General features: G+C 46.5%; 1 protein-coding gene across 1 annotated transcript in view; it reads right to left on the bottom strand.

Annotated features, from left to right (window-relative positions):
* Nucleotides 1-8,056: 8,056 nt before the first annotated feature.
* The window catches only part of LOC140203703 (glycine receptor subunit alpha-4-like), a 38,290-nt gene continuing 22,976 nt past the window's right edge, over nt 8,057-23,370 (bottom strand). Inside the window, exons 5-11 of the mRNA XM_072269745.1 lie at nt 18,298-18,365; nt 17,701-17,924; nt 15,765-15,847; nt 15,496-15,633; nt 13,571-13,785; nt 12,276-12,425; nt 8,057-8,338 (exon numbers count right to left, since the gene is read on the bottom strand). Of these exons, the coding sequence (XP_072125846.1) occupies nt 8,057-8,338; nt 12,276-12,425; nt 13,571-13,785; nt 15,496-15,633; nt 15,765-15,847; nt 17,701-17,924; nt 18,298-18,365 (1,160 nt within the window). The remainder of the gene's footprint in view (nt 8,339-12,275; nt 12,426-13,570; nt 13,786-15,495; nt 15,634-15,764; nt 15,848-17,700; nt 17,925-18,297; nt 18,366-23,370) is intronic.

Raw genomic sequence — 23,370 nt, 5'->3', positions numbered from 1 at the left:
CCTGCAAAATTGTGCTGCCAGTCCTGCCTCATCTGCAATCAAGTCTCAATAATGGCTGCAATGTCACAACTGCACAAGCTAATCCATGCCCTAAGCTCATCCACCTTTCCTGCGATACTCCTTGCAATATACGCAGCTCAGAATATTAGTCCCAGCATGCTCAGCTTTTTGTTTCCTGACTTTGTATGTAGGCTGAGCAACATCTTTTGCCACAATTACAATAGACAATAGGTGCAGGAGTAGGCCATTCAGCCCTTCGAGCCAGCACCACCATTCACTGTGATCATGGCTGATCATCCACAATCAGTACCCTTTTCCTGCCTTCTCCTCATATCCCTTCACCCTGCTATCTTCAAGAGCTCTATCTAACTCTTTTTTGAAAGAATCCAGAGAATTGGCCTCCACTGCTTTCTGAGGCAGAGCATTCCACCGAACCACAACCCTTTGTGTGAAGAAGTTTTTCCTCAACTCCATCTTAAGGAAACAGGAAGGGTAGTTATGGAAAGTATGACGATTAAAGACGAGGAAGCACTGGTGCTTTTAAGGAATGTAAAAGTGGATAAGTCTCTGCGTCCAGACAAGATATTCCCTAGGACCTTGAGAGAAGTTAGTGTGGAAATAGCAGGGGCTCTGACAGAAATATTTCAAATGTCATTAGAAACGGGGATGGTGCCAGAGGACTGGCGTATTGCTCATGTGGTTCCATTGTTTAAAAAGGGTTCTAAGAGTAAACCTAGCAATTATCGGCCTGTGAGTTTGACGTCAGTGGTGGGTAAATTGATGGAAAGTATTCTTAGAGATGGTATATATAATTATCTGGATAGACAGGGTCTGATTAGGAACAGTCAATATGGATTTGTGCGTGGAAGGTCATGTTTGACAAATCTTATTGAATTTTTTGATGAGGTTACTAAGAAAGTTGACGAGGATAAAGCGGTGGATGTTGTCTATATGGACTTCAGTAAGGCCTTTGACAAGGTTCCACATGGAAGGTTAGTTAGGAAGGTTCAATCATTAGGCATTAATATCGAAGTAGTAAAATGGATTCAGCAGTGGCTAGATGGGAGATGCCAGAGAGTAGTGGTGGATAACTTTGTGTCAGATTGGAGGCCGGTGACTAGTGGTGTACCTCAGGGATCTGTACTGGTTCCAATGTTGTTTGTCATATACATTAATGATCTGGATGATGGGGTGGTAAATTGGATTAGTAAGTATGCAGATGATACTAAGACAGGTGGTGTTGTGGATAATGAAGTAGGTTTTCAAAGCTTGCAGAGAGAATTAGGCCAGTTAGAAGAGTGGGCTGAAAGATGGCAGATGGAGTTTAATGCTGAAAAATGTGAGGTGCTACATTTTGGTAGGACTAATCTAAATAGGACTTACATGGTAAATGGTAGGGCATTGAAGAATGCTGTAGAACAGAGAGATCTAGGAATAATGGTGCATAGTTCCCTGAAGGTGGAATCTCATGTGGATAGGGTGGTGAAGAAAGCTTTTGGTATGCTGGCCTTTATTAATCAGAGCATTGAGTATAGTAGTTGGGATGTGATGTTGAAACTGTATAGGGCATTGGTAAGGCCAAATTTGGAGTGTTGTGTACAGTTCTGGTCACCGAATTATAGGAGAGATGTCAATAAAATTGAGAGAGTACAGAGGAGGTTTACTAAAATGTTGTCTGGGATTCATCTCCTAAGTTACAGAGAAAGGTTGAACAGATTAGGTCTTTATTCTTTGGAGGGTAGAAGGTTGAGGGGGGACTTGATAGAGGTGTTTAAAATTATGAGGGGGATTGATAGAGTTGACGTGGATAGGCTCTTTCCATTGAGAGTGGGGGAGATTCGAACAAGAGGACATGAGTTGAGAGTTAAAGGACAAAAGTTTAGGGGTAACATGAGGGGGAACTTCTTTACTCAGAGAGTGGTAGCTGTGCGGAATGAGCTCCCAGCAGAAGTGGTTGAGGTAGGTTCGATGTTGTCATTTAAAGTTAAGTTGGACAGCTATATGGACAGGAAAAGAATGGAGGGTTATGGGTTGAGTGCAGGTCGGTGGGACTAGGTAAGAGTAAGAGTTCAGCACGGACTAGAAGGGCCGAGATGGCCTGTTTCCGCACTGTAATTATTATATGGTTCTAAATTTTCTACCCCTTATTCTTAAACTGTGGCCTCTGGTTCTGACTCCCCCAACATCGCGAACATGTTTCCTGCCTCTAGCGTGTCCAATCCCTTAATAATCTTATATGTTTCAATCAGATCCCCTCTCATCCTTCTAAATTCCAGTGTACACAACCCCAGTTGCTCCAATCTTTCAACATATGACAGTCCCGCGATCCTGGGGATTAACCTCGTGAACCTACGCTGTACTCTCTCCATAGCTAGAATGTCCTTCCTCAAATTTGGAGACCAAAACTGTACACAATATTTCAGGTGTGGTCTCACCAGGGCCCTGTACAACTGCAGGAGGACCTATTTGCTCCTATACTCAATTCCCCTTGTTATGAAGGCCAGCATGCCATTAGCTTTCTTCACTGCCTGCTGTACCTGCACACTTACTTTCAGTGACTGATGAACATGGACACCTAGATCTTGTTGTACTTCCCCTTTTCCTTACTTGACATCATTCAGATAGTAATCTGCCTTCCTGTTCTTGCCACCAAATTCTTGCCACCTCACATTTATCCACATTAAACTGCATCTGCCATGCGTCTGCCCACTCACCCAACCTGTCCAAGTCACCCTGCATTCTCATAACATCCTCCTCATATTTCACACTGCCACCCATTGTATCACACCACTGTTTGTTCTGGTGCTCTGGTTCCCTGGTTCCCATCCCCCTTGAACTCTCGTTTAACCCCCACCCCCGGCAGTACTAGCAAACCTTGCCACCATGATATTAGCCCCCTTCCAGTTTAGATGCAAGCTGTCCCTTCTGTACAGATCCCACCTTCCCTGGAAGAGAAACCAATGGTCTGACGCTCTCCCTCCTACTCCAACTCCTTTGCTATGTGTTAAACTGTATGACCTACCTACTCCTGGCCTCACTAGCTCGTGTCATGGGTAGCAATCCTGAGATCACAACCCTGGAGGTTCTACCCTTTAACTTAGTACCCAACTCCATGAACTCACTTTGCAGAACCTCGTCACCCATCCTGCCCTTGACATTGGTACCAACGTAGACCACACCTCTAGTTGTTCACCCTCCCACTTAAGGGTGACTCGATCCGAGATGTCCCTGACCCTGGCACCCAGGAGGCAACAAACCATCTGGGAATCTCATTCCTGTCCGTTTCCCTAACTAACAAATCTCCTATCACCACAGAGTGCCTCTTCTCCTCCACAACCCCACCCCCCTTCCCTTCCGAGTCACAGAGTCAGAGACCTGATCACTGTGGCTTTCCTGGCTTTCCTCTGTTAGATCATTTCACACCTCCCCCCACTTCATCCAACAGTACCCAAAGCTGTTGTTAAGGGGAATGGCTGTAGGGGTACTCTGCACTGACTGCCTATCTCCTTTCCCCCTCCTGATGGTCACACTGTTATCTGCGTCCTACATCTTGACTGTAACTATTTCCCTGTATGTCCTGTCTATCAACCCCTAATCTCCTAAATAATCTGGAGTTCATCCAGCTCCAGCTCCAGCTCCATAACACAGTCTGTTAGAAGCTGCAGCACTTCTTGTATGTGTAGTCGTCAGTGATAGAGGTCTCCCTCCCTTCCCACATCCCATGAGGAGCCTGCCTGGCATCCCCACTGCTCTAAGTGTGCAATAAAAAAGAAAGAAATAATAAATAACAAACAAAATTCTAACTACATCCAACGCCTCTCCTTGCTGAAGCCTTGAGAACCAAAGCCTCAACTCTGCACTCCAACACTGGCCCGCTCCCACAGTGGCTGCTCCACTTAAACCTAACTTTCTTTCTTTGGTGCTTGCCAAGTGACTAATTATACACAATCCAATGACTCCTCAGGACTGTAGTGTGCAAAAAAATGCCAACCTTGCTGCCTTTAAATTTTCTTTCCCTCTACACAATCTGATGTCTCCTTGGGACCATGGCACACAAAAAGTGCCGACCACCCCTGCTTGCTTCTCTTAAACTCTCTCTCCCTCTACACAATCCAGTGCCTCCGCTGGACTGTGACTCAGAAAAATTGTTGACTGCTCCCACTTGCTTCTTTTAAACCCTCTATGCAATCCGGTGTCTGGCTCACTTCTGAAAGAACCTGGACTTGAGCTCCCCCTGAAGGGCAGCAACAAGAAGAGAGCATGGCCTGGATGGTGGAATCCCCTGATGACGGACGCTGCTTTCTTGTGGCAGTGCTCCTTGTAGATGTGCCCATGGTAGGGACAGACTGGGCTGTGTTCACCACTTTAAGTAGGATTTTCTGTTCTTGGGCATTGGTGCTTTCATACTAGGCCATGATGCAAGCAGTCAGGATATTTTTCACTGGCCGTCTATAGACATTTGACATGCTGAGTCTGTGCAAATGTCTAAGAACGTAGAGGCACGGTTGTACCTTTTTGTGATGCCACTTACGTGCTGGTCTCAGGATAGATCCTCTGATAATGACAACACCAAGAAAGTTAAAGTTACCAGCCCTCACTGTCTCTGACCTCCGAATGAGGACTGGCTTATGGGCCTCCGGTTTCGTTTTCCTGTGGTCAATAATCAGCTCTTTTGTTTTGCTGATGTTGAGTGAGAGGTTGTTCTTACCGCAGCATTCGACCAGATTTTCAGTCTCCCACCTGAATGCCAATTCATCACCACCTTTGATTCGGCCAACAGCACTGGTGTCTCCAGCAAACTCAAATATGGCGCTGGAGCCGTGCTTAGCCTGGTGGCTTGTCTAGGTGATTGGAGAGTGTTCGATTACACTCCTGACTTGTAGATGGTGCAAGGGCTTAGGGGTGTTAGGAGTTAGAAGCAGGATTCCAGCCTCTGACCTTGTAGACACACTGTGCTAGTGGCTAATTCAGTAAAGTTAAAGGTGAGTTTTTCCCAACAGAAGTTGAGGAGATGCACAGAGAGTGCATGGTAAGGAGATTGAGAGGAGTGTGTGAGAAAGAGTGGAGGGCTATGGGGAGACCAAGTAGCGGAGAATGGGATGGTGGGCAATGCTGGCAAAGGCTGGCCTTCCTTGAGTATCAAACACACTCTTCAAAAACCAGGGCTGGCAGTACTGACTGCTGGATGTTTGAGGGCTCATGACCATTCACTGCAGGCTGGTGAATGATGCGTGCCAATGGAGCCAGGCAGTTGTTAGAGACCTTCCATTAGTGGAGAGGTCATGGCACCACGCACCAGCGGACCAGGGAGAGATGCTCCAGAGGGAGGGCGAGATGCTCCTGCAGACCAGGGAGAGATGCTCAAGGGAGGGAGAGATGTTCTAGAGGGAGGGAGAGATGTTCGAGGGAGGGAGAGATGCTCCAGGGGGAGGGAGAGATGTTCCAGCGGACCAGGGAGAGATGTTCGAGGGAGGGAGAGATGTTCCAGTGGACCAGGGAGAGATGTTTGAGGGAGGGAGAGATGTTCCAGCAGACCAGGGAGAGATGTTCGAGGGAGGGAGAGATGTTCCAGCAGACCAGGGATAGATGTTCAAGGGTGGGAGAGATGCTCCAGAGGGAGGGAGAGATGTTACAGCGGACCAGGGAGAGATGTTCGAGGGAGGGAGAGATGTTCCAGCAGACCAGGGAGAGATGTTCGAGGGAGAGAGAGATGTACTAGAGGGAGGGAGAGATGCTCCAGGGGGAGGGAGAGATGTTCCAGCGGACCAGGGAGAGATGTTCGAGGGAGGGAGAGATGTTCCAGCAGACTAGGGAGAGATGTTACAGCGGACCAGGGCAAGATGTTCGACGGAGGGAGAGATGTTCCAGCAGACCAGGGAGAGATGTTCTGGTGGGAGGGAGAGATGTTCCGGCAGGTGGGAGAGATGTTCCGGCGGGAGGGAGAGATGTTCCGGCGGGAGGGAGAGATGTTCCGGCGGGAGGGAGAGATGTTCCGGCGGGAGGGAGAGATGTTCCGGCGGGAGGGAGAGATGTTCCGGCGGGAGGGAGAGACTCTCCAGAGGGAGGGAGAGATGTTCCGGCAGGAGGGAGAGATGCTCCAGAGGGTGGGAGAGATGCTCCAGAGGGTGGGAGAGATGCTCCAGCGGACCAGGAAGAGATGTTCGAGGGAGGGAGAGATGTTCCAGCAGACCAGGGAGAGATGTTCGAGGGAGGGAGAGATGCTCCAGGGGGAGGGAGAGATGTTCCAGTGGACCAGGGAGAGATGTTCGAGGGTGGGAGAGGTGCTCTAGCAGACCAGGGGGAGGTGTTCCAGCAGACCAGGGATAGATGTTCAAGGGTGGGAGAGATGCTCCAGCAGACCAGGGAGCGATGTTCCGGCGGGAGGGAGAGATGTTCCGGCGGGAGGGAGAGATGATCCGGCGGGAGGGAGAGATGATCCGGCGGGAGGGAGAGATGTTCCGGCGGGAGGGAGAGATGTTCCGGCGGGAGGGAGAGATGTTCCGGCGGGTGGGAGAGATGTTCGGGCGTGTGGGAGAGATGTTCGGGCGTGTGGGAGAGATGTTCGGGCGTGTGGGAGAGATGTTCCGGTGGGTGGGAGAGATGTTCCGGAGGGAGGGAGAGATGTTCCGGCGGGAGGGAGAGATGTTCCGGCGGGAGGGAGAGATGCTCCGGCGGGAGGGAGAGATGTTACAGCAGACCAGGGAGAGATGTTCCAGAGGGCGGGAGAGATGTTCCGGCGGGAGGGAGAGATGTTCCGGCGGGAGGGAGAGATGTTCCGGCGGGAGGGAGAGATGATCCGGCGGGAGGGAGAGATGTTCCAGTGGGAGGGAGAGATGTTCCAGTGGGAGGGAGAGATGTTCCAGAGGGTAGGAGAGATGTTCCGGTGGGAGGGAGAGATGTTACAGCAGACCAGGGAGAGATGTTCCAGAGGGTGGGAGAGATGTTCCGGCGGGTGGGAGAGATGTTCCGGCGGGTGGGAGAGATATTCCAGAGGGAGGGAGGAACTGCACCGAGCAGTGCAGGTCCAGGAGATCACTTGGACAGCTGTGCAATGGGAGCACTGACAATCTCAAACAGCAGAGGAAGAGCTCATGGTCAGTTTGGAGTATCCAGTGTCGCTCCACTGGAAGCTGGAATGGGGATGTCTCAGCACAGGGCGATAGGAGGTAACATCAGCTGGGTTTGACAAGTTTAATCCCGTTGTAGAGGAGGGGTCTGAGGGCGTCCTGTAAAGGAGCTCAGTGTCTAGGAGGTGCTTGTTTTTAACAAAGTTACGGAATGGCTTGAATCAACTGCGGATTGAACGTGTGCCTTCAGGGAGGGCTGCGTTGTGGAAGACATGTGGGCCTGAAGCTCCACTGTTTCCTGTGGAGAACTTACAGTGGCCATGGTTTCCCTGATATTGGCATAGCTGGGACATGACAGGTGAGCTGGAAGCAGTCACAGCAGAACTGTGAGCACTGGAAGTACAGGGTGAGAGGAAGAGGCTGAAGAGATGACAGTGTGACCTCACAAAACTCTAGCAGAGAAAGACAGCGTAAAGGGATTCACTGAGAGAAAGGATACAATGTCATCTGAAAACCAAGGCACAAGGTAGAGTTTGTAATTTAAGAAAAGATTGGTACTGAATACAGTTATGTTTAGCTAAATCTATTACTGTGTTTGTACCTGTCCTTGAGAGTCATTAATTGATTCTATAATTTTCCATGTGCAAGTAATTAATTGATGGTACAGTTTATCATAAATAACCATTTCATGGATTTATTAAAGGGATGCAATAAGTTGAACTTACACTTCACATTTAACACAAAGTGTCAAGTTGTTTGACAAAGATTAAAAATGGAAATGAGAAGATTGTAGCCATGGTTGAAGAGATGATATATCAGAGATGGGGAAGCTGATCAACAGATAGTGATGGAGTTACTGAATCTACCACCCGTCCTCTGCTCATGGGGCCACCTCCGAGTGTGTGTGTGAGTGTGAGAGTGTGTAAGAGAGTAAGTGAAGGTGTGTGTGATGCGGTTATGGAGCATGGAATAGTAGACACCCTGGAGATTTAAACCTCATGAATATCCCGTTGCCGGATGATCTTGTATGTCAACCAATAAAAAATGTTAAAAATCAGGAATGTGACTGGGAAAACAGCTCGGGAGATTTTGTCAATCCTCTTTGCCCTGTCCACGAATCTCTGTCGGATGGACTCTGTGTCCCTCGGTGGGCGCTGTGCAGATTGAAATAGGCTTGTTGCCTCCAGCTCTGTTCCATCTCTCACAGGCACACAGTGCCCCAGGCCATAGCCCCGGAAGAAGAAGCGGTTTCCCTCCTGCACTTCTGCAACCTGCCATTTCAGAACAAAGCAAGGATATCCGTCAGGAGATGACAGACAGCACACCCCTGCAATCAGTGGTGAGCGAACACACATGCTCATGTAGACCTCTCCCTGCAAGTCTTTCAGCCCAAGCATACTTCTCTCTACAACAGGACAATTATTTTCAGAGTCCTCTAGGTCTCTCACTTCTGCCCTCTTATCCTCTCTAAGTCGTCAATACTGGTGTTCACTCTTTCTTTGTAAGTTAGGCATGGTCCTCTCTTTCCCAACTTCATTTCCTCTGTCCTTCCCTTACCCTCTTTCTCCATGTTGGGTATCGTCAACTCCCCCTCTCTAGTCCTCTTACCCTCTCTCTTTCTCCTTCTCTACCTCTTGCCCTCGCTGTGTTAGGCAATGTCCTCTCTCTCTTTCTGTCTGTCTATGTTGAGCACCATCTAGATGCCCACTTCAGGGCAGCTGGTAAACCAAAACATGACCTTAATAGAAGTGAGATCCTGGGCCAGGGGGCCACAGAGGACATGCTTGCAGAGCCACTGGAGATGGAGGGAGAAGGGCCACTCCCTGGTGGGCTGGAAATGCAGATCAGGCTGGGATGTCCCAATGTGACAAGCAGCTCATGTGAGTGAAGGGGGTCAAGGTGTTCTTTCCCATAGTGATGAGAGGATTCAAAGCCTTTAGTTGTGAAGTTTCCTGTTGAATCGCACTCCAGTGATGTTGTAGTCTTGCACCATAACTCTAACTGTTGACTGTGTTTACATGCATTTGTAAAGAATTAGTTTGCCTCATTTTCCATAGGATGCTAATAGTGAGAAGTTATTTTATATCATTATTTTTGTCGTGGCTGGTTACTTTAGGAAAAACTTACAGTAAATGAACTGCGTTTCACTGTTCTGATGAAGAATCTTTGAACTGAAACGTTATCTCTGTTTCTCTCCTCACATACCGTTTGATCTGCTGACTTCTTCCAGATTTTCTGATTTTATTTCAAAATTTCCCTCACTTGTGTTTTATTTGTCCTTCAATCCCAATTACAACTTGGTCCTCTCTTCCCAGTGGAAGTTCAGCTTTTGTCTTGTTCTCTCCATCACTCACTCTGTCTTCCTCTAGGTACCTCTCTGCTTCTCTCCTCTATATCAATCCTCCTTCCTGTCTAATCTCTCTCCTTTTCAGTTTTCTCTTTTCCTTTGACACTCCCTCTGATTTCTTTATGCTCCCTTTCCTTGTCTCCTGCGTTCCACCCATCCCAACCCATCCCACACCCAGACCTGTCATATGCCAGTCCCCAACACCTCTACAGGCCACTCTACACCCAATCACCACACACCCCCACCCTGTCCAACCCTACACCATTGCAACCCATCGACATTCCTCCAGCAGAACTCACCCACACCCCCATCCCCACCCACATCCCTACACCCCCAACCCCCAATCCCGACCCACATCCCCACACCCCCACACCCCTCCAATCTCAACCCACCTATACTCTACCAACCCACCCGCACCCTCATCCACTCACAATCCCACATACTCACAAAACACTCACCCCCCACCCGCATCCCAAACCTCAATCCATCCTCCTCCAGTACTAACCTACCTCACCACGCCCTTCCGCAACACATCCAGCCTCCCACACCATTTTCAGCCCTCACCCAGACCTTCTCTAATCTCCACCCACCAACCACATGTCCACTATAACCCCACGTTGATAGTAAGCCTGTTCAGGAAACCACATAGTCTTTGTGCACCATAATCTAACACTTTCCAGGATGTTCTCCATCCATCCAGATATGCCCAGACCATATGTTCAATCGGTTGTGGAAAGGAGAGCATATCTGCCTTTGTACAGGTCACAGGCACAACACAAAATTACCTTGAAGCCCAGGCTGCAGAATTGGTTTGCTGTCTCGAATATTGCTTCCCGGCTCTTTGGATCATCTTCAGGCCTTAGCGAGTCTCCTCTTTCTGCCTGGTTAACCAACCCGTCGTGCACAAGGCCCAGTGAAAAGAAAAGCAAAGGAGATGAGGATTAGGGAGAGTGGTTGGACATCCCTCATTACAACCAGCAATGGCACATCTCCAGGCAAAGCAGGGTTGTCCTGTACGGAATACAAGCCTACTAACTTAACTATAAAAAAAATAGGAGATGGGTATGGGTACTTTGTGGGCCTGAGCTCTTCACTCACTTCACCATGGGAGGACGTTTACAGACAGCTCTTGGGGAGAAGTTTATATGATGTGGGTTTGAATTTGACGAGAAGAATTATGGCATGTACAGTACCTGACACGTGCTGATGCACTCATAATGTCACCATTATCTTGTGGTACAATTGAAGAACTCACTTCACTGCAGTTCATCACCAGAACCTGACAAGTTATGTTGCTTTGTCAGTCTCACAGATACACCAGTTTGTGATTAACTCCCTGTGCCTTTCACCCAAGGTTGCTGCATCTGCTCATTAATTGCCCATTATTGATTGTCAATTCATAAAAAACATTGATCAATTATTGATCAACCATTAATTACTCATTGATTGTTTATTCATTGCCTCTTATTGATCAGCCATTGATCCCAATTGTCTGTTCATTGAAACCATTGATGTTCATTGAAACCATTGATTGTCATTGACCCCCTATTGATCACTTGCCCAACACTTCTTGATTGCCCACTATTGATCACACATTGACCAAACAAAAATTATTTATAGATCACTCATTTATTGCTTGTTATTGATCACTCATTGATTGCTTAATATGACTGATTGTTAACCAATTATTGATTGCTCAATTGGCTGATTTTAGCAATAAGTAGCAGAAGTAGTTATTAGATGTACTAATTATTAATGATAGCTAATAATAGATTTGCTCATAAATCATAACTGCTGAGTTTTATTTGTTCAGTCTGCAAATAAAAATCTTAACTTAGTTTATTCCCTGTATTGTTCAAAAAATAGAGTTACTGTTTCAGATTGACAACCATCGCTCAGACCAGGTTGTTGACCTGAAACATTAATGCTGTTTCTCTCTCCGCACTTCCTGATTGACTTGTTGAGTGTTTTCAGCTTTTACTATTTTTATTTTCAATTGCTAGCTCTGATATATTGGGTTTTGTATCACATACACAAGGTGTGGTCATGCCAATGTTCTGAGTAAATTTAACACATTTCTATTACTGTTCAATTAATTCCTCCTGAAATTAATAACAGGCCTTTGTTTACTTTTTAAAATTAACTGATAAGAGAATTGACGACCCTCGGATGGATATTCTCCAGGATATTGTCTGGATTGGAAGACATTGTCTATGGGAAGTGATTGGACAAGCTGTGCTTGTTTTCCCTGGAGTGCAGGAGGTTGTGGGATGACCTTATAGAGATAGGTAAAGTTATGAGAGGCATAGACAGGTAGATTGTCAGAACTACTTTTTTCCTTGTTTGTGGTATCAAAACCAAAAGGTCATAGGTTTAGATGAGGGGAAGGAAGCTTAAAGCAGATCTGGAGGGCAAGTTTCTTACACAGAGTGGTTGATATATGGAATGAACTGCCAGAAGAGGTGATGGACTCAAATGCAATCACCTTTAAGAGTTATTTGAATAGTCAAGGCATTGAAGGGTGCTTTCCTAAAGAGGGAAGCTGGGATTATGGTAGTTTGGCAAGGTATATTGGGTCAAAGGACCTGTTTTCAAGTTGTACAACTGTATGACTCTATGATAATCTGTTTAGTTTGTGCCCCTAAATCCTTTTGCTGTTGTAAGGATCTTTCTGTCTTGGTGGTACACAGCTTTCCTACTTGTCTATCAGAAAGTAACTGTTCACCTTGTTACCATCGGCATTCACACGCTGGGTTTATTGACCTATTGAATTCACTATAAGAGAGTAGGTGCTGAGGGTTGGACAGTAGAGTGACCCCGAGAAAGGTAAAAACAGATTTAGATGGAAGATTGAGACTCACAGCCACTTGCGATTGCTCCTTCTTCCGTAGCCTTATGAAGTCCTTGTGCTGTCGAGATACAAAATTGACTGCGGCGTATTCAAGTAAAGCAGCAAAAACGTACAGGAGACACACGGCCATCCAAATGTCAATGGCTTTGACGTAGGAGACCTGTTGGGTGAAAGATGATGATTACCTCCGGTCAAGCTGGTTGAATGAACCACAGGGAAAGGCAAAGGAAGCAGTAAGTGCTTAGTGCAGCAAGGATTTTCACTGATCTGCAGCTCGGTGGTTGTGTATGGGTTGAGGCAAGGGAGATGTGGGGCTGCTTTTCCAGTCAATCGATAGCCCATTCTTCATATTCTAATCACCTGCAGGATGGTGAACCAGAAACTCTGGTTATTTTTCTTCCTTCCGTAGTCTGAGGGGATAGAGGCAAATTGTAAAAGCTCTGCCTCTCCCCAGCTTGTATTGTAAACGAGTTTGGAGTTAGTGTGGGATTGGACCATTGGATCACCTTCTGCTAAATCACATATTGCAGTGTCTATCCTCTCAACCCTGAGATGCATGAGGATACTTGCCGCTCTCTGTTTTGTATCTCTGTTACATTTTCTACCCTACCAAACCCTTTAGTAGTCTGGAAGGCATCCTCTGACTCGTTCCAAGGACTTGTGTAGATAGAGCAGCTAGAGACTTTGGAGTAAGATGAATATTCAAAATTAACAACCTAAAATAATCATTGGATTGGGCAAACAGGAGATCTATTGGAACCAGTGAATGTACTTGTGGAGTAAGAGAGCCCTACAGCACAGAAACAGGCCTGTCAGGTGTCCATGCTGACTTTTGTGTCCACCTATACTGATCCCATTTGCCCACACTAGCTCCCACGAAGAAACTCCCCTTCAAGTTCCCCATAAATAATTCACCTTTCACCCATAACCCATGACCTCAAGTTGTAGTCTCATCCAACCTCAGTGGAGAAAAGCCTGCTTGCATTTTCCCCTATCTATAACTTCGATAATTTTATTTACCACTCCTCAGTGCCCTACTGCTTACTGTGTAAGTCCTACTCTGGTTGGTCTTTGCCAAGTGCAACACCTCACTCTTGCCTGCATTAAGTTCCACCTGGCCCGGATAAGTAGAATTCATACGGGCACCTAAATGGGCAACAACAGAAAGATATGTTCCTAATGCAGGCAAATAGGATGAAAGTAGATGGGCCAAAGGACTGTCATGGATGAGATGGGCTGTGCCTTGCTGTGTGATTCTGTGACTACGATAACTGGTATGTTTGATCTCAGCAGAGATGAGCTGACCTTTGGTAGTGAGGCCCTGGAGCCTGAGCTCTGCGTCGTCATGGTGAGGACAGTGGTAATGCCCAGTCCGACCCGGGCCGGAACAGCATCCATATTAATCCAGAAAGACACCCAGGATAGGATGACGATGAGCAGGCTGGGAATGTACATCTGGATGAGGTAGTAACCCATTTGCCTCTCCAAGTGGAACTTCACTTCAATGCAGGTAAACTTGCCTGTGTCAGACAAAGGGGAACAGCGAGAGATTACAGCTCACACCACACACAGCTCCACCTGCTGATCTTGCTCTCCATGTGGGCAATTGTTAACATCCCGGGCCATGGGATTGGCCAAGACTCCAGCCCCCAGAAACCGTCCACCTGGGAAACCAAGATCAGCAATGAGAGCATCACCACAGATCTGCCATGTTTCGGGGGTATCAGGCTAGAAGGGTCGAGTGGCCTCTTGCTAATGAGGAGCTCCCAAGTCTCTCACTGTCGAGCTCCTTTTCACCTGGATATGGAGCCGGGGGGGACGTTCCCTCTGCATCCCTTTCATCCTGGTGCGCAGAGGCGCTGGGGGTCATGGCGGGGTAGGGAGTAGGGTTGGGGGGGTGATCAGGAAGCTGGGGTGTGAGTGAGGATGGTGACATTGGTGGAAGGAGTGAGGAGCAGAGGTGGAGGCAATAATGAGTATTGAGGGTGGTAGTGGCGGGCCAGCTGGTAGCGAGTTATGTGGGTCAATTTGCTGGTGCTGGGGTTGATGGTGGTTGTCGTTGGGGTAGTGGTGATGGTGAGGCTGGAGTTGGTGGCGTGGAAACTCGTGGCTGGGGGATGGGATTCAAACAGAACTCATTCTGGTTTCTGAGCTCAGGGTGCAGTTACTCTTGCAGGAACCTCTTAACCAGTGATTCCCTCAATGAAAGGCCTTGAGGTGGTCTGAGTGAGCCAGCCCCCCATTCCCACCTTTACTAAGGGTAGGATGTTCAATACTGTGGTCCTTTTGGCTGGCTGTTGAGATGGAACAGAGCACAGCCAAATGAGAGAAGCCACCCACGTAACAGCCCTGCGCACACTTGAAGTCTTCTGTTGGGAGGTCACTTTGGTCTGTGCATGATGTGATGATCTGACGACTTGATAATGCAATGATGGTAAAGATTTACTGGGTGTATTGTATCTTACTTAATATATTGTTATGAAAAAAGTTTATTTTTTAAAACAAAAAATATCCAGCTCGACTCTTAGACAACATTCATGCCTTGAGGTATATAGAACACTTCGGTCATTAGTCAGCCAGACCTAATCATCTATCAAATGGAAAAGCCAGAAATTCATCACGTCTTGGGCACTGTGTACAGTTTTCTGGTCACTACATTAAGGGAAAAGTGTGGCTGCACTGAAGATGGACTGTGCCAGGCTGGGAAAGATAGTAACTCTGAGGAAAAGATGGAGAGGTCAGGAAATAGGGCCGAAAGGAGGTTCTACTGAGGTGTGTAAAGTGATGACGGGTGGGATTTTTTTTTATTAAGTGCAACCATGAACAACAGCCAGATCAGAAATGCTGATCAAGTCAACTAGTTCCCAAAGAGAACTCTGATAGACCAATTAGATAGTTCACTGCTGCTCAGAGATAGAATACAAAAAAATCATATGTAAATCATACAATAAATAGGAAGGTCTTGGCAACCAGGGAATAGATTGAGAGCATTTGTGGAAGGATTAAGAGGGGAATGAGGAAAGGTTATCCCCTAGAAGTGTTTGGAACTCTCTGCCTAAAAGGTTAACACAGGAGGAAATCCTCAGTCTACTGAAAAACTGAGAAGCCTCATGTGGGAAATTGGATTAGGGTTACCAGCCCAGGAACAATGGGCTGAATGGCCTACTATGATGTCACAAGTTGTTCTTGCCCTGCTAAACTCCACCAGTGAGTGTCAGCAGCCCCCTCACCTGTGTTGTAGGACTTGGTGCAGTAACCGAGGTCTTTCTCGTCATTCAGGATGAATTGTGGGAGCGTTAAACCCTCAGCAACTTGAACAGACTCCTCCTCCAGCCACTGGAATATCAAATCGTTCATTGTGTAGCCAACTGCAGAGAGGCAGAATGAGATGCTAAAAACAACAGACACGGAATGTCTCGAGGTGGTAGGACAAAGTGCAGTGAGGGGGCGACTGAGATCAGTTAAAACACTGAGTTAAACATGTGGTCCATTTACTCACAGCTCTCCAGTTGCATGGCACATGTCTGAACATCCATGGGGAAATTCTTCAGATCCATGGGGCATGAGAGAACTAAGGTGAGCCTGCAGTGACAGAAGGAATAGCGTCTGACTGGTTAGTCTAATGTGTTCTTGGTAATGGTCTAGCAGGGAGCAAGTCCCAGAGTTGGGGACTATTCCCAAGACTGAGTCCAAGACTGAGGGATCTGAGCTTTTATACTATTCATCCGACCATCTCCAGCATTTATTAGCCATCTCTAATTACCCTGACTGAGGAGTTTACTAGCCCACATCAGAGTCTGGGTTCACCCATATCTAGTTAGACTGGGTCAGGACAGCAGATTCCTTTCCTTGAACCCAATCCACGTTTCCACACTCCATTAGTTTTGTGATCATCATTATACATGACCTAATACAAAATGCTTAACTCAATTTAAATTCTTCAGCTACTACGATAGGACTTGAACACATGTCCACTAGCCCAACTACTGGGCTACCGTCCTGCCCTAGTAGGTAGCACTCCTGGCAGAACCTCCCCTCTGCACTGTATTAGCCTGATTTAAGTGACTGAAAGGGAGACTTGGTTGATTCAGAATGAAATCGCCACACGTAAGCCAGCCTTGAAATAGCTGATTATGGAGTTGGGTTCCAATGTTGAACGTGCTCACCAGCATGTTGCCTGGATTAGGTAGCACCTGCTTTGAGGAGAGCTTGGATAAACCATGGTGGAAAGGTGGAGAGTGAGGGGAAACTTGACAGAAGTTTATAAAGTTATGAGCGACAGAGAGTAGACAGCTGGTATTTTTATCCTAGGAGCAAAACGTCTAAAAATAAAAGGCATGCATTTAAGTTGAGAGGGGCAAAGTTCAAAGGAGAAATTTTTCGCACAGAGAGTGGTGGGTACTGCTAAGGTTGATGGTGAAGCCATTGGCATTAAAAGGCTCTTAGACAGGTTCATGCAGAGAATAAAGGGAGATGATCTTGAGTAGGCAGAAGGGATTAGGTATCATTAGCTTAATTATTTTGACGCAACATCATGGGTTGAAGAGTCTTTTTCTGTGCTGTACTCTTCTACGTTCTGTTCTATAAAGAAGGTGAATTGGTATCAGAGAGTCAGATTGTTTAAACACCGAACATTAATCTCTCTGTCTCCTGCACATGGCACTCAGTATTGGTCTCCTACTCTAAGAATAAATGACCACTGCACTTTAAGTAGCATAGTCATGGTTGTGGGAACAGATGATACCCATCACAGATCAAAACCAGTTTTAAAGCAGGCCTAAATTGGCCTGATCTATTAGAGGTTTGCAATTCTATTTTGCATTTTTTGGGAACTTTGCCATATGGTTCATACATGACGTGCCAGGATTACTATGAGACAATCCATCACCACACAGATATATTCAACAGGTATTGGCAAATCCGTGAGAGAAAAGACCTGACTAAGCCACAGCCCAAGTTGAACAAGGCACCAGCATTGCTCCAAGCATTAGTGTCCACTTGAGCAAGAGGGCAAGCACGAGTTTAATGTTAGGATAGCACTTCCAAGAATGCAACACAGACTTAGTAAACAGTATATTCTTTCTCCACTATCCCATCATACGCTTGCAACTTAGGTACAGTGCATTAGATGTACCACTCGATCAAACCATTCCAGGGCAGTGATTATTCCAGAGTAAAGTTCCCCTGTGCCATCCTACCACACTCTCCCACAGCAGTTACGATCAGAGGAAAGTTCTCTTGACATTACTGTGACCATCTCAGACACAGAGCAGATAAAAGGTAACACTCCTCCCACTCTTTATTCCATCAAAACTCCACCTGTTTAGACATTCTGCAGAAATTTTATTATCACTTTCTGCTGTAAGGAGAACGTTTTCGGCTTTGCTCCACCATCCCATGTTTAATCAACATCTGTACAAAACAACGGCTCTCACCTGATGCTGTACAAGACATTGCCATTCTTAAAAATGCGCAATAACTTGTTGTCTGTCGTCACCTCGTGGAAGCTGGCTCCTTTCTCATTGGCAAAGAACAGGTCAGGCTTCCAGATGGAGTCCAACATTGAAGGATCAATGTCAAGGGAGTCATCAGGATACTCACTGTATGCAAGACGGGGGTCGTTCCACTGTTGCCGCAGGAACACATTAAGCCTATAGTCCTGTGGGACGCAATTAGACATGGTATCAAACGTTACAGATTGAAGACTTTCACCATTGCTGCTCCATTCATTTAGTCCCTTTCACAGGATGTTGGGATTACGGCAAGGACAGCAGTTATTGCCCAAGGAAATTGGTGGCATTGTGGGCAGTGGGTTGACACATTGCCTCAGAACACCAGAGACTGAGGTTCAATCCTGACCTCCGATGTTGTCTACGAGGAGTTTACACATTTTTCCTGTGACTGTGGTTTCCCCCAAGTGCTCTGGATGCCTCCTGCATCCCAAAGTCATTTGGGTTGCGGGGTCGTTTGGCCACTGTAAATTGCCCCTGGTATCTTGGGTGTCTTTGGGGAGTTGACGGGTCAGTGCTTACCATGGTCGTCTCAGTCACAGAGCTAAAGCTGTTGATAAAAATATTGCAGGTGACGTTCACAGGTGGACCTGGAAAACAGTAATTATGAGAATGAGAGAGAGAAATAAAATGAGATACATGGCTAGAGAGTGGGGCAAAGGTAAAGAGAGATGGTGAGAAGCAGACGGGAGGTGGAGAGAGAGAGAGCTGGGGAGGTGGGGGAAGAGAGCTTCAAAAGAACTTTCTAATTAATTCAGCTCTCTGGTCTTTCTGTTAGTCAAGTAAATGTTTCTCCCATAATCCTTTTAAATCCTGTTGGCAATCAACTTTCAATCTTTCCTTTAGACGTGCATTTTAGACCTCAGTAAGATCCATTTGGTAAATTCTCCATGTTGTCTGAATGACTTTTGAACTAGTTTGCACTGCTGATGACATCCCTGCCAGTGGAAGCAGTCTGTCCTGGCAAACTCTAACAGAATTCCACATCATGTTGATTTCTTCACTCGGCCTTCTCCCATCTCTCCGGTTTCTCTAAGTAAACGACTGTGCACCAGTGCTGCTAGCTCTGTGTCCACGCTGCTGCTTTACTGTTTAATCTCTATGCTCCTACTTCGTTAAACAGTTAAGCAGCACTTCATCATCCCTTTCCTCCAATAAATCCTGGAAACACTCAGGGACAACTGACGGCACTCGCTCCAAACCTTCGCAAAATGTGGTGCCCTGGAGTCATGGGGTCATTGAGAAGTGTACAGCAGGGGTCCCCAACCTCTTTTACACCGCGGACCGGTTTAATATTGACAATATTCTTGCGGACCAGCCAGCTGGGGGGTGGGTGTTAATCAGGACTGGAATATAGGTGATAAGTCAACTGTTTGTATAAGTCACTTATAAATGGCCAATACACTCAATTTCATCTCTAAAAGGGTTTATCTAACGAATTTAATATTAAACACACAGCACATATTTTCCCTATACGAACATATAAGATCATTGCAACACACCAATATCGCTGAATCAGTGGGAGCCCTGGGCTTGTTTTCCTGCAACAAGACGGTCCTATCGAGGGGTGATGGGAGACAGCGATACTCGAAGGGGGTTCCTTGTGTCCAGTCTATTCCGCAATTTAGTTTTCGTTGCATTCATTGCAGAAAAGCCCGCTTCACAGAGATATGATGTTGGAAATGGAAGCAACGTTTTCAGTGCTTTCGTGGCAATCTCAGGATATTCAGCCTTGACTTTGATCCGGAATGCCGGCAGCGATGTTATGTCAAACATACTTTTCAGCCCGTCGTCATCTGCAAGCTCAAGGAGTTGATCTTCTTCCCGCGCTGACATGGATGACATGTGGGTAATGACCTTGTGTGCGTAATGACCTCGTGTGCGTAATGACCTCGCATGTGTTCAAGTTCCAACTGTGGGCGTGACAGGGAATGAGGAACGGTGCAGCTGACTCATATCGTTTCATATCGCCAAATCATATAGCCTCCTTGCGGCCCGGTAGCACATGCTTTGCGGTCCGGTGGTTGTGGACCACTGGTGTACAGCACAGAAAGTTGCGTTCCAGCCCATCAGGTCCACCGTGAGACCAGTTAAACTGCCTACTCCCATCACCCTGCACCAGAACCACAGCCCCCCATCCCGCTACTACCCAAACTTCTCTTATATGTTGAAATTAAGCTTACATGCACCACTTACGCTGGCAGTCCATTCCACTCTCTCATGACCCTCTGAGTGAAGAAGCTTCCCCTCATGTTGCCCTTAAACTTCTCACCTTTCACCCTTAACCTATGACCTCTGGTTGCAGTCCCACCCAACCTCAGTGGAAAAAGCCTGTTTGCATTTACTCTATCTTTAGGGATGTAACAAAACACATTGATGAAGGCAGAACAGTGGATGTAGTCTATGTGGATTTCAGTAAGGCATTTGATAAGGTTCTCCATGCGAGGCTCATTCAGAAAGTAAGGAGGCATGGGATCCAGGGAGACCTTGCTTTGTAGATCCAGAATTGGCTTGACCACAGAAGGTGGTTGTGGATGGTTCATACTCTGCAAGGCAGTGGTCCACAACCACCGGGCTGCAAAGCATGTGCTACCAGGCTGCGAGGAGACGATATGATTTGGTGATATGAAACGATATGAGTCAGCTGCACCTTTCCTCATTCCCTGTCACGCCCACTGTTGAGATTGAACGCACGCGAGGTCATTACCCGCGCGTCATCCATGTCAGCGCGGGAAGAAGATCAACTCCTTGAGCTTGCAAATGACGACGGGCTGAAAAGTATATTTGACATAACGTCTCTGCTGGCATTCTGGATCAAAGTCAAGGCTGAATATCCTGAGATAGCCACGAAAGCACTGAAAACGTTGCTTCCATTTCCAACATCATATCTCTGTGAAGCGGGCTTTTCTGCAATGAATGCAATGAAAACTAAATTGCGGAATAGACTGGACACAAGGAACCCCCTTCGAGTATCGCTGTCTTCCATCACCCCTCGATGGGACCGTCTTGTTGCAGGGAAACAAGCCCAGGGCTCCCACTGATTCAGCGATATTGGTGTGTCGCAAAGGTTTTATATACTCATGCAGGGAAAATATGCGATGTGTGTTTAATATTAAAGTTGTTAGATAAACCCTTTTAGACATGAAGTTGAGTGTATTAGCCACTTATAAGTGACTTAGTTGACTTATCACCTATATTCCGGTCGTGAGTAACACTCCCCCCCCCCCCCCCCCGCAACACCGGTCTGCCAGTCCACAAGAATGTTGTCAATATTAAACCGGTCCGCGGTGCAAAAGAGGTTGGGGACCCCTGCTGCATGGAGGTCGGTGACCAGTGGTGTTCCACAGGGATCTGTTCTGGGAGCCCTCCTCTTTGAGTGATTTTTATAAATGACCCTGGGTGAGGAAGTGGAGGGAGGGGTTAGTAAGTTAGCTGATGACACAAAAATTGGGGATGTTATGGATAGTCCGGAGGGTTGTCAGAGGTTACAGTGGGACATCGATAGGATGAAGAACTGGGCTGAGAAGTGGCAGATAGAGTTCAACCCAGACAAGTGTGAGATGATTCATTTTGGTAGGTCAAATTTGAAGACAGAATATAATATTAATGGTAAGACTCTCAGCAGTGTAGAGAATCTGAGAGATCTTGGGGTCCATATCGATAGGACACTCAAAGCTGCTGCGCAGATTGACAGTGTTGTTAAGAAGGCGTATAGTGTGTTGGCCTTCATCAACCATAGGATTGAATTCAAGAGCCGTGAGGTAATGTTACAGCTACATAAGACCTTAGTTAGACCTCAGTTCTGGTCATCTTATTACAGGAAGGATGTGGATACTATAGAGAGAGTGCAGAGCAGATTTACAAGGATGTTGACTGGATTGGGGAGCATGCCTTGTTAGAATAGGTTGAGTGAACTCGGCCTTTTCTCCTTGGAGTGACGGAGGATGAGAGGTGAGCTGATAGAGGTGTATAAGATGATGAGGGGCATTGATCGTGTGGATAGCCTTAGGCGTTTTCCCAGGGCTGAAATGGCTAACATGAGGGCGCATAGTTTTAAGGTGCTTGGAAGTAGGTACAAGGGGGATGTCAGAGGTAGATTTTTCACACAGAGAGTGGTGGGTGCTTGGAATGCACTGCCGGCGAAGGTGGTGGATGCGGATACAATGGGGTCTTTTAAGAGTCTCTTAGACAGGTAAATGGAGCTTAGAAAAATAGAGGGCTCTGCGGTAGGGAAAATCTAGGCAACTTCTAGAGTAGGTCATATGGTTGGCACAGCATTGTGAGCCAAAGGGCTTGTAATGTGTTGTAGATTTCCATGTTTCTATCTATAACCCTCATACATTTGTATACTTGTATCCAATCTATATCAATCTTCTACATTCTAAAGTATGCAATCCAAACCTTTTCAATCTTTCCTTACAACACAGACCAGACCTGGCAACGTATGTGTAAATTTTGCCTGTACTCTTTAAACATTGCTTACCCCTTTCCTGCAGGTAGGTGTCCAAAACTGCACACACTACTCCAAATCAGGCCTCACCAATGTCTTAAACAAGTTCAACATAATATCCCATCTCTTGTACTCAGTACATTGGTTTATGAAGGCCAATGTGCCAAAAGCTTTCTTTACAGCCCTGTCTACCTGTGACACCACTTTCAACAAATTATGGACCTGTATTCCCACATCCCTTTGTTCAACCACACTCCTCAGTGCCCTACCATTCACTGCGTAAGACCTACCCTGGTTGGTCCTGCTGAAGTGCAAAACCTTGTACTTGTCTGCATTAAATTCCATCAGCCATTTTTCAACCCATTTTTCCAGCTGATCCAGATCCCCCTACAAACCATGATGGCCCTCCTCACTGTCCACTACATCCCCAATCTTGGTGTCATCTGCAAATTTGCTGATCCAGTTAACCCCATTATCATCCAGATCATTGATAGAGATTACAAACTAGAATGGACCCTGCCCCGATCCTATGGCATGTGAGGTAACAGCCTCCTGTCAGAATAGACAACCATCTACTACCACTCTCACAAAGTCAATGTCTAATCCAATTTACTACCTCATCCTGAATGCCGAGCGACTGAACCTTCTTGACCAGCCTCCCATGCGAGACTTGTCAAATGCCTTGCTAAAGTCCACGTAAACAACATCCACTGAACACTATACTACAGCCAAGGCCAAATCATGGCTTGTGAAGGTCAGTAGGATCCTAAATTTCTGCTCCATCTCAAGAGGCTCTTAACAGTACTAACTTATTCTGCCACTTAGCGAATGTGTTCCTGTACGCCCCGGGTGTCTTATAGCAGCTTGTAATCAATCAGCTTACTTTGCCTCTTCCTGTTCTTCCTCCCACGACACAGTTTTATACTTCTCTGTGTGAAATATCTTTTACTGAGAGCATGCTGGTATTTCTGATTGATTCATGGGCTCTAATGCCTGTTACAGCTTTCCTCACTGTTTGCTAAGTTTTGGAATGTGTGTGCTTATTATCCTCATTATACCTAAATCCACATCATTCATGCACATGAACAGATCTATGGTTCTTATAAAATTTCCAGGAGAGCACCATTTCGCGCTTCCTTCCAGTC

Source organism: Mobula birostris, chromosome 10 (assembly GCF_030028105.1).
Source record: "Mobula birostris isolate sMobBir1 chromosome 10, sMobBir1.hap1, whole genome shotgun sequence".
Classification (NCBI taxonomy): Eukaryota; Metazoa; Chordata; class Chondrichthyes; order Myliobatiformes; family Myliobatidae; genus Mobula; species Mobula birostris.
The sequence above is the reverse complement of the archived record's forward strand: the minus strand, read 5'-3'. Positions and strand labels throughout refer to the sequence as shown.